A 15623-nucleotide genomic window follows, 5' to 3' on the forward strand; every position below is an offset into this window, starting at 1 on the left:
CATATAAAGATGTTTTTTTATTAAAGTTCATTTACATGTTATTTACAAATGTACATACATTTGCAACATTCGCTTGTTGCATTCATTCACATATAGTGCAAATATTCGGTAGAGTCCGAAACATCGTAAATTCTCAAGAGTGAGGACATTTCGGCGCATGCGCTATTGCATGCTGCTCTGCCTGAGGAGAAAGAGCGGGGATATTGCGCCTCAGGAGGAAAATATAACGGAAAACAGATTTTGAGGTATGTAAATAATTTTGGGATGGCCAATACTGCTGTATAAAGTTTACCTGGGTTTGAATTTAAACTTATAAAAACTTATTTCTAGTTTTTACCGAGTCAAGTTCAACTTGAATGGAAGCTCTATGCTAGCTCGTCAATTGTAAAAAATAGTTATGAAAGAAAACAGAATTTTTAAGATGCATTATTTCAAAGTATGGGGCTGAATATCCATTTCAAATAATTACAATGCAGACAGATACCACAATTTTGCTTTAAATGCACATAATTCCTTGCTAGCAAAAAGAATTTGTACCATATTACCCCATAACGAGGTAACTGTAACACTCTGACCTATTATATTAGGCTAAACTTAATATTATAACCCTGTGTTTCTCAATAGGCTATACATATATTCACAGTACTATTTTAGCACAAATTCTATACCAATAGTTTTTGCAGGTTGTGAGTTAAGAAGAAAAATGTTTCCCCCCAGTCACTCTTACATAAGCTCTGTTTCATAAGAGCATTTATATTTATATTGCTTTCCCTTTGCACGCCTTTATGACCGTTTTCGTTGAGGATCTCGAGGTCTCTGTAATTTAGTGTGCATTCTGATGCATTTCTTATATAATCTGACTGGAGAGTCTTTTCTCTTCGAGCGGTTGAGGTTCACCCTCTTGAGTTTGCGTCTGAAGTCCACAAGATGTCGCCCACCTGCCATGTCTTTCCTCCAGTGTTGGATGAGCTGTGCTTCTGCTGGATGGGTTGAGCAACTAAATAAAAGAGACACCACAAAGATTGGTTTTTGTTTAATGGTTTCCACCTCAGAAGAACTACGATTCATTGCATTAACTGTCCATTCTTTGCACTATTATTTGCAGTAATACATTATACTTTGTTTAGTAGACACATTTTCATTCACAGCACCTAGCACCACATATTTACTGTAAATGGATAATTCATCCAAAAATGAAAATTCTGTCAAGTTGTTACCTGTATGCATTTCTTTCTTCGGCTGAACACAAAAGAAGATATTTTGAAGAATGTTTGTAACTAAATAGTTAATGGACCCCATAGACATCCATATGTAAAAAAAAAAAAATGCTATGGAAGTCATCTTTTTGGTTACCAACATTCTTCAAAATATCTTTCATTCATACAGGTTTGGGTAAACTTGCGGGTGAGTAAATGATGATGGAATTTTCATTATTTGGTGAACCATCCCTTTAAGAAAACATTACCCTGCATCAACCAACTTTTGAGTTGCTAGCCCAGATATATTTAACCATAACATCTGTAGTACCAACCTTTTTCCATTAATACAGATCTCAGACTGCGGTAGGGTGAAACAGGATTGTGACACGAAGTCCATCAACAGAGAATGCACAGGGTCAGTTTCATCCAGTTCTTTGGACAAGATCTTTTGGACAAACCTGTGAAAGAAAGCAACAGATTAGCCCAAAACCAGCCTAAATATTCTGCTGCTTAAAACCGATTAGTCAGCTAGTCATGCAACTAATAACCTGCGTTTTTAAAATATGAGTTGTCAGGCATCCCTAGTGGAAAGATGGAGTTGGCATCAGTTGTATTTGGGTGGAGATATATGTGCATTCACCTGGCAGTGCAGTTACAGTGATAAAGGGTTCTCAAGTCAGGGTTTCGTAGACCGAACTTCTCTTGTAAAGCAGGGATCTGTAGATGGCAGGAATCCAGGTCCCTGTAGAGGTCGCACATCTCCAACTTGCCTATAAAGCCAAAAAAGAAAAAGAAAATTAAGCTTTTCCAAGATTCTCAACTTGGTTGATTCACAACAGATCTAATGTACTGTAAGTAATATTTAGCTCACCTTGATGTGGCCTGTCTGGTTTATTTTGGGGTAATGCTGTGGTTGGTGTGTGTGTTGAGACTACGGAAGCTTCAGATTTCCGGGACAGCAGTGTTGTAGCAGATGGCCGTGGTGATGTCGAAACTGATTCTTTGGATTGTATGATAGGAGATTCTTCCATGTTTTTGGTGACCTGGTTTTGTCCTAAAGTGATTGCTTGATTGAAACTCATTTCCAGAGTCTCCATGTCTTGTTCAGGGAGTGTGTCGGTGTAGTTTGCTGCATCTTTGACCACGGCGTATTGAGTAAGTTCAGAATTGACACACCTGCCAATGACGAGGGGAAAAAAATGTTTCTGTAACTGTGTAACATTATGTGCATAGAGATTATGTACAAATCACAGTGAAGTGCCAAGATTTCCCAGCAAACCGCTACCAAAGTGCGACAGGTTTTTGCTTGTTTTGTGTCTGCCAGTAAAAAATGTGCCTTTGTATTTTGACCGAAAATTGTCATTATTGCCAGTAAAATTGCCATTACATAAGCTTGTCATTATTTATAAATAATAATAAAAATAAATAAATAAATAAATTAATGCTTCTATTTAGCTGTCATGATTCCTCGATTCAATTCATGTCCTCAGTTTTTAAAAAAATCCTGGATTGCAATTTACCCGTGTTGATTAACCGGTAAAATATCAGACCGGATGACAGTCCATGTAGCGCATTATTAGACACTTTTCTACGGCTGCTTGATGTATTAAAGTCCCCTGTAGTCAATAATTTTATCCCTTAAAACTAATCTTTAATCACCAAAATTAAAGATTTTTTCCTTGGAAAAAAAATTCTTCATGGCTTAAAATAGGTTGAATGTAACTCGACACCCTCGCCTCATTTAGTATTTGCGGTTCCATGAATATGCAAATGAGCCCCGCCTCCACTCACTCACTCAGCTCAGAGATCCACTCGTTGACGATCACACGTTGATCTGATTGGTTACAAGGTAGTTTGTGACGTCAGAAACACCAGCGATTTCAAAGCGTGTGTTTGAGACTGTCTTTGGTTCACTGCAGATTTTAAAGGGATAGTTCACCCAAAAATGAAAATTAGCCCATGATTTACTCACCCTGAGGCCATCCTAGGTGTATATGACATTATTCTTTCAGACGAATACAGTCGGAGTTATATAAAAAAATGTCTATACAAGTGCATCATATCCATCATAAAAGTCAAGTCAAGTCATCTTCATTTATATAGCGCTTTTAACAATGTAGATTGTTCCAAAGCGGCTTTACAGAGATACAAGGATAGTTTAAAGTAACAGAGATTGTTTTGGCTTTATAGCAATTCTTGAATAAAGTTATTTTCCAGCTAAAGTTAATATGACTGATTCACTTCCGTCGCAACGATCATTAGTTATTAACTTAGGGGCCGCTAACACGACACCGTTTTAACAGGAAACTCTACACAGACTTTAAACGCGAAACCTGTGAAAAGTGTACCAAACAGCTCCGGTTAATAAAGGCCTTCTGAAAGCGATGCGTTGGTGTAAGAAAAATATCCATATTTAAAACTTTATCGACTAAAATAACTAGCTTCTGGCAGACGGACATTTTTTAATATAACTCTGATTGTATTCGTCTGAAAGAATAATGTCATATACACCTAGGATGGCTACGGGGTGAGTAAATCATGGGCTAATTTTCATTTTTGGGTGAACTATCCCTTTAAAGGGCCACGCCTACCGGTTACAGAGGGCAGTATCGGGGGAAATCATACAGCTAGGCTACTAGTCGACTCGAAACTGAAAAGACGGCGTTTTATGGTGAGATCCCCCTATGGGCGGGTTGAAGACATGCGGAACGAGCTCCTCCTACTGGCTGGAGTCTCTCGCCTCTGGACAAAAAAGCCTCTGATGACGATAAATGACGATTTTTGCATCATCTGAGGTTTTTTTCCAGACACACAATACAGAAATCTCTCGTCTCAGGGGGACATGAGGGAGGGAAGCACGGCCATTCGAAAATACTACCGGGTTTCTACTGATACAAAGCTTAAAAAAATACTCAGCAATGGTGTTGACTTATGAATTTGCACATGGTTTGTCTTAAAGAATATTAAAAACACCACATAGACATATAAACAACATTAAAAGCTTGATTTTCACCACAGGGAGACTTTAAAATATATTCGTACCGACCCCAAACGTTTGAACGGTAGTGTACAAACAAGTCACTCTAATGTGCCAAATCACTTTCAGTGTTAAAGGTCTTGTTTTACCTTTCTCATTGCTTTTGTTTTCTGAAAAGTGAGAATGTTGTGCAACAGAAAAGAGCAGAGTCCAATGAAACCAAATACATACATGCCCCACCACGTCCTCTCGGCACACTGCATCCGATGGCCGAACTCAAAGCAGCGCATCTTGAGCACGTTGAAGTATCCATATCCCACAAGGTTGGACATGGTATTGTTAACTCCCAGGAGACAGCGGCGGAACCTGAATGGATATCACAAGACCTGATTACGGTGTTACGAGATACAGTAATCCAAGACGCTTGCTCAGTCAAATAACTCTCTGGTTGTGTTGGACATGTCTCATGTTACACAACAGAACACTATAGGATGAATGTTCAATGCTGGCAGGTAGGACGCTCACTTTTCCCGCTCTAATCAATAAAGTAAGACATACCTGTTGTCACAATCGCAGTGTGATAAAGTGAAGATATTTGTGTTGAAGACACCGTGGTTGTACGAAAAAGAGCCGATGGTGTCTTTACAGTGGTCATGTTCTCTGCAGCATTTATCGGTATCTTGAAAGACGCCTGCAAAGACAAGAGAACAGGTAAAGATGTTTCTTTTTTCTTATTTTTTTTCTTTGTTGTACAGTGGGGTCCACATGTCTGAGAATGCTATAGTGAAAAGCTTCTATTTTTCATTTTATCTAATTTAATACAAAACTTTCATAAACTTAAAGAGTAACTCTCTGCAAAATTGAACCTAGGCTCTTTTTGTTAATCTAAACGAGTCAAACTTTAGTTTAAAAGCATAATTAGAATGGAAAAGCCACTTTTAAGATTGACCGTATTTTCGTTCATTTTCGATCATTTCTCCCGATACTGCCCTCTGTAACCGGTAGGCGTGGCTTGGGCGTGGCCTCGTAGGGCAGCGAAGCAAGTGCATTCTGGGAGTTGTTGTCTTTCATTCACATGAGCCAAAAATACATTCTCTGGCTTTTCTCAGTCTAGAAGGCACCAACTTCTCAAATAATGTCACATTTCAACTACATAAATGACCCGATTTAAATACACATTCATCTTTCCAGCGGTGAAATATCCCTTTAAACGAAATAATAGACGAGACACACCTGAACAGAATACTCAAATCAATTAGTAACCATAGTGACAAACAGGGAGAGATCAGAGAACTGACTAATTATCAGACAAGAGGATGAACAAAGAAACTGAACAGAAAAAGAGATCAAAACACAAACTGAAAACATTGTGTGCTTCAATGACAATGTCATCTCAGACCTTTGGATCCCACTGTATATTTATACACACATTATTATTAATATTGATAATTTTAATTTAACTTTTTCATTTAAATGTATATAAATATCCTTCTTACCCAGGTCAGTAAAGCCAGCAGCCTCATTTCCCGAGCCACACCACAGAGTCCCCGGAATCATCCATGCTCTCTTTGAGCGGCGCAGCGTCTGTGTGTCCCGGTACACAGATCCGTCATCAGCTTCAACACTCATCAGGTCTCTGGCCCTCCGGACGGATGCTGTAAACTCCTCCGTAATCCCAGCAGGCTCGCAGGAGCCGTCAGGTTCAGTCAGCTCACTGATGTCGAAGCGCGCATCGAGACTGTCTGAGAAAGAGCCGTCCTCCCGACACCTGGACAGGTAACTCTCAATAACAGATTGCTCATCACTTGTGATGCAGCTAAAAAGGCTGTTGTTTTTGTTCCAGATGCTGTTATACAAGAGAAGAGATGTCTGAGTCCGCCGCAGAAATGCATACTGTGTTCTTCCAGCTGAAGTGGATCTGCTCCAAACACAGTAAGTGCTCCTTTTAAAGCTGTCAGCACTGACACAACCATGAGACAGCATGAAGAGGCACACAACTGCCTGGAAAAGGTGGTTGCTTTGCATTTTTTATGGCAAACAGAATAATTGTACCACAATTTTGTGTATTTTTAAGTCAGATTTGTACATGAATGAATGAATAGCCAGAGGTGCTGCTGGGTAACTGGGTTTTTAACCCCTCAGCTCTGGCGGAGAGCGCGTCTCAACTCCTCCTTATTTATACTCCCATCCGCATGTGAGATTATCCCTGTATTGTGGCCACATCAGAACAGACGGGGTGGGATGACACAAGGGGGTGTGTCTTTGGTAAACACAGACTTGGAAGCACAGATGTCTACACACACATATACATATAAGATGTAAATTAGATCGTAAACCCTCCCCACTTGAGAGTATAATTATCTCTCCGGGATGATCACTATCATTTTTTTTATTAGTGTCAACAATGCCCTCAGCAACATTTAATATCTTATTAGTCATAATATATGATTCTTTACAACGTGACAAAAAGATTCAAACTCCACGTAGGAGGAGAAAGAAACATCCGATCCAAAACTATTACATTTGTGTGTTCAGATTACATTAGGTCAGCTCTTCTATTCTGTGCATTACTATATTAAATTTTGTGCTAAAGTGCTTATTTATCTAGTGTGCACGATAAATTTGATGAATATTTATTACCGGACACAAACAATATTTCGAATGTATTTATTTGCTTATTTATGTATGCAAAAATATTGTTTTGTCCCTAAAACAGACATTATTTAGCTGGATTTTTTTTTCTTTTTATGCATGTTAGCACACATTTGCAACTTGCATATTTTTTTGCATATTAACTGACAAACGGCACCGGACGTAGTGTCTCTTACAGTCAGTTTCTTTCTCTCTGTGAAACTTCACCTGTCAAAACAAAGAAAATTTGTGTTTCAAATTTTTCCTTCTGGTGACTTAAAGTCCAGAATATTTCATGTGTCGCAACACATAAAAAAAAAAAAATATTTTTGCTGATTACCCACATTGATAAGTCATTTTTTTCCCACTGATTACCCACAATGATAAAAGTCAGGTTTTTTCCCACTGATTACCCACGTTGATAAAAGTCGTTATAAAGCACAAAATGTGTGCCCAATATTCTCTTCAGTTGATGGTTCTGCATGCCTTTGATTTGAAATGCTCATGTCAGAAAGGTTCAGATTATCATTGCATTTTAAATCATATATTATCTTTCAGTTTCTAACAAAGTTACCAGCCAAATTTATATGCCTGCCAAAGTCCAATTTTGGGCATTTTGTGCTTGGCGAGTGTTCATTTTGAACCCATTTACACAACTTCAGGAGGCTGCAGTGTTTACATGAGGATGCAAAGGTCATGCGGGTTTGTTGTACGTGTCCACCGGCACTGATTGGCGCAGACCTCGCCTGACTCGCACAAAGTTTCTGCCCAGTCACCATTGGATGCGGTCCTAATCAGTTAACCATTACAGCTCTTTTATTGGTGGTATTTCCACCGGCAAATGCAATTCTAACATCCGTCAAATGAGGAAAAACACAAACTTGAGGAAACTAAAGAAAATTACAAGATTGCAATCAAATGAGAGGCTAACAAACGTTTTCTTTCAACTATTACTTCACTAAAAGGTAGAATGCTCTCAGAGGAATACTTAAACTGACTCTTAGCTCAATTTGGAATAATTGCAATTACGCCATTACAGTCAAAACCCCCGGTGAGTGCTTTTTTTTTTTTTTTTCTTTGGTACAGGGTAATGGATATTCATTCAAAACAGCCTTAAGAAAGACACATGGAAAATAGACTCAGGAAATTAGTTAGCATAATATGTTGAGTGGAGTTCAGCCAATTTTCCTTCATTTTAATGTTATTGAAAGTGATGTGTGTTATTTCTGCACCACTAGCACCACAAACAAGAATTGGAAAAAAATTATAGTTTACCAACAGGTTTCACAAACACTCCCCTCGTCTGCCATTGGTCCGACAAACAGATAGCCCCGCCCCGATCTTACACTGTTGATGGACTCAGTGTTGCCGTATCAACCAGCCAAGAGGCTCAAACAAACAGAACAATGTTTTGATAGCAGGGCTTGACATTAATGTCAGCAGGGCTTGACATTAACACCCACCAACCAGCCAAATGCGGGTGTATTTCAGCAGTGGCGTGTAACGCGGAGTGACTGGCCATTTTGGCAGGTTGAATTTTATATATAATATATATATATTTTCAATTGTAGTCTTTTAAAAAGGCATCTGAAATAATAAACTTCTTTAAAAATATATATATAAATTTTTCGATACTGAAATATCTGAAACGCTTACAACACTCATTTTCCGCAGAATAGACACAAGAGACCAGCAGCTTTTTCTCTCATCTCTCCGTCAGCGAGTGACACACAAACCCGCCTCTCCTCACTCACTCGTTTCATTTGCTCCGGATGAATATTGTTGGTGTTAAAGGGCTTGAATTTTAGTGTGGCATTGAGCGTGTTGCGCATAATTTTACTCAATCCCGCAGATTTTGTGCTCAAGCCCAAAGTGCGTCCACATAAAGCCGCCTCTCACTGCTAAATTGAGTGCTTTTTCGCTGCTTATTGCTCTTAAACAGTCAAACACACACAAAATAATGTCAAAATGCCAGTCTTGGCGAGTATTCACATAAAGAGTTGAGAAAGAAAACGCATGTGTAACAGTATAATGGATCTGTGCGTCAGATCTTAAAGTGACAGCAGCCTAATATACCTGCTGCCAAATTATGAGATGATATTAAAAATATCTATATGGCAGGTTTTTCTCATGTTATCTCATGGCCAGTGAAAAGTGGGCTAGTAACTTTGGAAAACCACTAGCAACAAAAGAGCAAAAAAGTTAGTCAAGCCCTGGTGGTCAGTGGGAAAATCAACCTACTTAATAAGAAAAGTTTTCTTTGTCATAGAAAACACCTTTAAATAAAGCGCTGCAGTGATGGCATATTTTTGTCAGCCAATTTGAAAGTTAGCATCGCCCTGGTTTCCTCAAAAAAAAAAAAAAAAAAAAAAAAACTTTTGGATTATTGCAGAAAATAATTCTGCAGTAATAATTTTAGGTCAATAATTCTGTGACCAAAAAATGAACATTATTTTTTTGATTTGCGAAGCCTGAATACAATAGCCAGAGGTAAAAAAAAAAAAAAAACCTTGCAACCACCTTTAACAAGACAAGTAAATCACAAGGCTGTATTTCTGATGTATTTTATGTCATAGAATAAAATGTGAAAATATCTTGACCTTGTTCACTGCAGACCTTATTGAAGACATTTAACCAAAAACCCAATTCAAAAAACCCATTGCCTTCAGGACAATGAAACAAAAATACATCATCCCTGCAGAACTCTAATAAGAAAAATATAACCACACCCATCCAACTTTGGACTTCAATAAGTCATTATTTTTGCAATTCCTTTTGGTGCAACTATGAAATCAACAAACTATTCTAAATTAATATCTAAATGAAGATGCAGAAAAAGAAGGGTTTTTTTTGGTCAAATATATTTTCATTGTGACGCATGCGTGCAGCTTTACGGGAACATTGGGTTAATCTATTACATAATGATGTAAGTACACACGACGGCAGTAGATTAAAGACCCAGGGACCTTTAAGTCCTCGTCACTGTTCGAAGGTCAAAGCTTTGGAAATTATTTAAAAGAATATGACCTTGACTTTTAGCCTACAAACATCAGACACAATACCAAAACCCCCAGACGTCACATGGCACCTCGTACCAGAGACTTCTAGTGTTCACCTGACAGCTGTAGAAATATACATACGCAGGTCACATCACCGATCCATAGGCAATAACTGAGAACTTTATTGTGCACTGTGAACTAACAACAGCTGTTATCATACCTGTAAACATGTTACATAAATGAATTCAACTTAATGACAATAACATATATTTGGAGAACACATCCATGAAGTCCATGCACATAACAAGACATTTTCCATATGTAGCTGATGCAATATTGAAATTAGACAACCTGTCATTTACTCTACACAACTCTAATATTACTTTTCTAAACTTCATATTCACAATTTGTCTAATGCACAGTGTTCCTCGTCAGTGACACACTGAATTAAACACAAATGAACAAAAGGACGGTGTATATTTCTAATGCCAAACAATAGCAACATTTCACATGCTATTTTAACTGGAAGAGTAAAGTCCTTTTTTTGCCCAGTGTCCTTGAGTATATTTGGTTGCAGGGTTTGATGACTAAGATATTTGCGTCACATTTGTATTCATGAGGTTTTGTTCTTTAAGGCATTTACTGAAAGAGAAATATACAGAAGTAACTGGATTTTTTAGGTTTTTCTCAGTTGGATCACTAAAGCTCAGCACAGGGTTTCAGGAGAAGCAAAAGGCGAACGCTGTTCTTTCATTCGGATTGAAAAGAAAACATTATGCAGTATGAGTTTGGAAGTGAGATTACTTTGTTTTGGAAGATAGAATTGTGTGTTGTCAGGAGATCTTTGGAGATATGACGCCTCAGTCATCGGCCTCAACGTTGTTTTGATTCAACAGAACATGCCAGCGTTCGATCTTCTTGTCCTTGTTCTTCAGACATTCATACCAGTGCTTCAGACATTCGCCTTTAGCGGTGATACCAAGCTGGCATCCACCTGTGTGGAGAAGACACATGAGAAGTTAATGTTGATATTTTGGCCAACATATCGTCGCTGTCAGGCAGAAATCTCATATCTATATGAAGAGTTCAGATGCAAAAGCCTCCAAGTGCCATCTGAAAATTTCTTCTAGAATGGTCATTTTTATCAAGCTCGTATATTTAAGTTCAGTAATTTCACTTAAATGACAATTAATAGGTCATTTTCATTGCCATTTAAGTGAAATTACTGAACTTAAATATACGAGCTTGATAAAAATGACCATTCCACCAAAATTTCAGATGGCACTTAGAGGCTTTTGCATATGAACTCTTCATATATTTCGTCTTGTTTTTTAACATTTTTTTTTTTTTTCATAAATCATTACTATTGGTCACCCTTGACGTCTTTCTGTGGGTTTTGCAAAAACGTAACCAATGAAAAGTATTAAAAAGAGCTTGTGACTAAACCTTGTAACTCCATTGGCTCCTCAAACTGTCAGTCAAACCTCAAAACTCAATCGTGAATGAAGTGCCGCACACAGTTTGGAGCGTCTCTGCTTGTTTGCAATGCAAGGGTTAATGAAGAACTGATTGTTTGAATAAGTACAGCGTTCTCTTTACTCTACAAACACTAAAGGCTGATGTTATATGTATCTGAGGAGCAAAGACGTGTGTTTTAGTCTAGCATTTGTCGTCGAATCACAGCCAGTACTGTCTCAAACAGCCTGTGCAAAGCACTTTATCTTTAAAAACATGAGATTTTTTTTGCTAAATGACAGAAAAAAAACTGATTGACCGCATCGCTACCTGTAAGCTGATGAAAACATAATGTGATGAACTTAGTGCCTCAGATGCGGCTGTTCTAATGACGGACAAAAAACACACGTCCAAAATCCGCTGGTCAAAAACCTCGTAACTCGTAATATAATGACACATCCAAGTGTCTGACTATATATAAAGCCACTATATCAATTTTGACAATGGGGTGTTTAATTATTTAAAAAAGTGTTTTTTCCATTTCTTGAATAGTGTTTTTTTAGTAGTTTCCGCCCAACAGTGACGATATGTTGGTGGATCTTGGGCTTCATATGAAAAATTTATACTCGCAGTCAGCCATGATTTATTTATTCAGCTAGCAAAAGTGTCCAGGGGTTTAAAACGGCAAAGCATGTAGTAGTTAGATGGTCATATGATCTTAAATATCACCATGAAATCAAAATTGACAGTTTTTTTGTGTTTTTTTTTGCAATATTTATTATAAATTGTTTTTTGTGTGTTTTTTTTAAAGCGCCCTCCTATTCTTGAATCAGAATAACTTCCCCTCCCTCTTGCGGCATCTCTTCTCTTCTCTGATGACGAGGGCGTGGCAACCTGTCACTCACATGAGATCCACCAATAGCAAACCACAACCATTCATTCAATTCCCCACGGACAAAAGCAAGCCCTGCCCTAGTTTTTGCTAGTTGGAGAATAAGTTTCACTTGGGTATACATCACAATAGGGAATAAAAAACTATCACAACTTCTGTTTCATGCTGACATAAATATGTCAGCCCCCATGAGGCAACTTCTCCATGTCAAATAAAACAGCTTTTATAATGACTAAATTCTTCTCACATGAATGTACATGATTTCATACTTTCAGTCTATTTCAGATATAAATACAAATGCACCTCAAACTCTTTGATTGTATATAATCAATATGAACATAACCCCTTAAGTGTCAACCCCATGTGCGTTATAGCTCGCTGCCACATCACAAATGGTGAATCTATAATTTTTTTTCCGTTATATTTAAAACATTTTCATTAGTTGAAGACCAATACACGTCAGCCTTAATATTGTGCAAAATGTTAAAAATATCATCCAAGTGCTAATTCAATTATTTATTTATTTTGGCCTGATCAAGCAACAATTTGAGAAATATTTCTTACCAATGAAATCATTAGATGTTCCCATGTCATAATCCCAGACAGTGATATCCAAACTCTTCTTCGCCAGTTCACCGTGCTTGACCTCATAGCTAAACTCCTGCAATTCCCAAAAAATTATAATCTGAATATATTTTCAACAACATAAAGAAAACCATGACAGGTCCATTTCACATGATATATGGCTAAAAAAAAAACCTTCCTTTTATTACAGTGTCAGAGTGTGTTAAAGCACTGTCATGGTGGCATGTCAATGTCGAGCGTGTCAAGACGCTCACTGCAGGTCATATCGCCAGAGACGGATAGAAAGAAAGAGTACCTCATTAAACTCCGGGTTAAGCGTCTTCTTCTTGATCTGAGTTTTAAACTTCGCTTTCTTTCCCATGTCAGGCTTCAGGAAACTTCAGAGAGACAAAAACACAGCGCATTTGTGATGGTTCAGTAAGCCTGAGTGTCGCAAAACAATTCCGACAAGCAAATGACTCTTCTTACAGAGAACATTTTTATTATTTCTATTTTTATTTTATTGTTATATACTTACATCTTTACAAATGGGTCAGAATAGCCATTGGAGTCCATTGCTGCCAGATGAGCACATCGAACTACACCCACAATCAGACGACTCTGTTGGCTGTTGTAGGTGAGAGAAACCAGGATACGTCCCCTCTCCTCTGCCTCTTCACTGTCCTTACACTAAGAAAAGCCACAGAAACGATGAGTAAACACATAAATGTCCTGTGGGTAGATGAACCATTTAGCCGAACCTTTAGTGACTTGTAATGCACGCAGTTTTGCAGGTGCAGTTCGACTAGGAGAAACAGAGGTTACATGCCTTACTTGACTGGACAATGGTGATACCAGTTACCAGCGAGAATCTCAAAGGACAATAATGCTTTCTGAAATTTGAAATAATTGAGATCTTTTAATGTTCTCTTCTACTCACCAAGTCTGCATTTATTCAATCAAAAACAGTAATATTGTGAAACATTATTACAATCTAAAATAGCTGTTTTCTGTGAATATATTTTAAAATGCAATTTATTCCTGTGATCAAAGCTGAGTTTTCAGCATCATTACTCCAGTCTTCAGGGTCACATGATCCTTCAGAAATCATTCTGTGCTATTTGATGCTCAAGAAACATTTCTGATTATCAATGTTGAAAACAGTTTAATAATATTGTGGAAACTGTGATACACTACTATTTATAAGTTTGGGGGTAAATAAGAATAACAATTTAATAAAAACAATGAATACTTTTATTCACCAAGAATGCATTAAATTGATCAAAAATATCAGTAAAGACAAATTATAACAAAAGATTTCGGTTTCAAATAAATGCATAAATACTTTTTTATTACATCAAAGAATCCTAAAACAAAATGCATAATGCTTTCCACAAATATAAGAAGCAGCACAAGTGTTTGATGCAGAAAATTCATCTTTGCATCACAGGAATAAATTATATTTCAAAATACATTTAAATAAAATATTTCACAATATTACTGGTTTTATGGTATTTTTTATCAAATAAATTCAGCCTTGGTGAGGCTTCTTTTTTTTATTCCAAACTTGTGACCAATATTGTAAGTATTTTCTTTCCATGTGTAATTCTCAAAATGTCTGATGCCGTTACCTCCTCCTCATAGAGTGCCATGCCACGAGAACCACCTGCGCCAGCAGAGCGTCTCACCTGCGTACGAGGTGTTAAACAATTCACTACAGTGCCATAATCACAGTAAACTTTCCCCAAAACGCTTTACTGTTCCCCTCCAGCTCACCGGAATCACTCTCTCAAGACACACATTGAAGGTTTTCTTCTGGTTCATCTTTAGTTTTTTCAAGACCACCCGTGTCTCGCCGATAAACTCGTTATGGCCGAACTTGTCCTCATCACTGACAGAAAGCCTGCCAGGGAACAATGCGGATGCTGAACCTTTCAACTCTGGGAAATGTCACGGCTTTAATTAAGTCCGCTGCAAACTATTCTAACTGAATACATCAGTGAGGCTCTCCAAGAATCCCTACGTTGAAAATGCAATGAAAGAAAACTCAAAGATCATGCAAATGACTTCATCCATTGAGGAAGGACAATTGTAAACAATTAGCATTTTATTGGCCATTCACATTTACCTCGGAAAGCTTCAGTGCATTGCATATAGTAGAGCTGTTTTTACCTGAGAGTCTTTTTCTGCATGTCTTCATTAGTGATGCCATGATAAACAAGGGTCTCGTTCCACACAGGGTTCAAGGTGGTGCGAAGCGTCTTTGTTCTTAGCTTGTTAGACTAAGAGATTGACAAAACACCTTTGTGCATCTATTGCATTCTGTGAGTAGTCAATTTCAACAGCAACATCTTCATAATACATAAATCCAATTGCTAATGGATATTTTGGTTGCATCATGTAAACAAAGCTAGTGATATTAGCAGGATCAGTACCTTACTGGCTCCTGGAAGCAAGTGCAATTTCACATAAGGATCAGCCAGACCATTGGAGTCCATTGGCTTCAGACCCTTCACCAAGGACGGAATAATTGCATGGTTAGCAGTTATACACATGGTGACATGATACTTCAGAAACATGTTTTCAGTGCAGAAATAGACTGCATCGAAACTGCTCGTTCTAGGGAAGAAAGACAATACCTTTGCTTTGATTATATTGCAATGCAGTTCGTTTTTCGCCTCCTCGTAGAGCAGACTGAACTCCAGCATGCCCAGAGTGGCTGGAAAGTGGACAACATTGTGTCAAAGAAGAAAAGGCTGACACCAAAGAATTACAGTCTTACATCAACGGCTTTCTCAAATACACGTCTGCTGATTTTATGCAATCTGTGATGCAAGACTTCCACGGTAAATCATTTTGTTCTGTGTGGTTCCCATGGGGTACAAACATGTCCATATGTCAGTGCA

The 15623-nt window shown here is 37.9% G+C and overlaps 2 protein-coding genes and 1 long non-coding RNA gene across 4 annotated transcripts in view; 1 reads left to right on the forward strand and 2 right to left on the reverse strand.

The window, feature by feature from the left end:
* On the reverse strand, positions 1-9829 carry pla2g3 (phospholipase A2 group III). The gene is made up of 7 exons (XM_084400091.1): positions 5673-9829; positions 4735-4867; positions 4408-4542; positions 2071-2375; positions 1840-1969; positions 1532-1657; positions 1-997 (listed from the first exon to the last, which is right to left on the reverse strand). Exons 1-7 carry the CDS (start codon positions 6199-6201, stop codon positions 784-786), a joined length of 1572 nt encoding a protein of 523 aa, XP_084256217.1. The 5' UTR covers positions 6202-9829; the 3' UTR covers positions 1-783.
* The window catches only part of LOC311284856, a 16883-nt gene continuing 5780 nt past the window's right edge, over positions 4521-15623 (forward strand). The window contains exons 1-4 of the long non-coding RNA XR_014626270.1: positions 4521-4688; positions 4783-5589; positions 5677-5952; positions 6020-6108. This is a non-coding gene — a long non-coding RNA (uncharacterized lncRNA). The remainder of the gene's footprint in view (positions 4689-4782; positions 5590-5676; positions 5953-6019; positions 6109-15623) is intronic.
* Positions 9965-15623, reverse strand: part of rph3aa (rabphilin 3A homolog (mouse), a) — a 21791-nt gene continuing 16132 nt past the window's right edge. For both annotated transcript variants that reach the window (XM_084400086.1, XM_084400087.1), the window contains exons 9-17: positions 15357-15436; positions 15153-15227; positions 14890-14999; positions 14494-14620; positions 14349-14405; positions 13256-13407; positions 13034-13115; positions 12718-12814; positions 9965-10800 (exon numbers count right to left, since the gene is read on the reverse strand). In XM_084400086.1, coding sequence (XP_084256212.1) covers positions 10667-10800; positions 12718-12814; positions 13034-13115; positions 13256-13407; positions 14349-14405; positions 14494-14620; positions 14890-14999; positions 15153-15227; positions 15357-15436 — 914 coding nt within the window. In that variant the 3' untranslated portion in view covers positions 9965-10666. The remainder of the gene's footprint in view (positions 10801-12717; positions 12815-13033; positions 13116-13255; positions 13408-14348; positions 14406-14493; positions 14621-14889; positions 15000-15152; positions 15228-15356; positions 15437-15623) is intronic.

The sequence above is a fragment of the Rutilus rutilus genome (genome assembly GCF_951802725.1).
Source record: "Rutilus rutilus genome assembly, chromosome: 25".
NCBI classification, from domain to species: Eukaryota; Metazoa; Chordata; class Actinopteri; order Cypriniformes; family Leuciscidae; genus Rutilus; species Rutilus rutilus.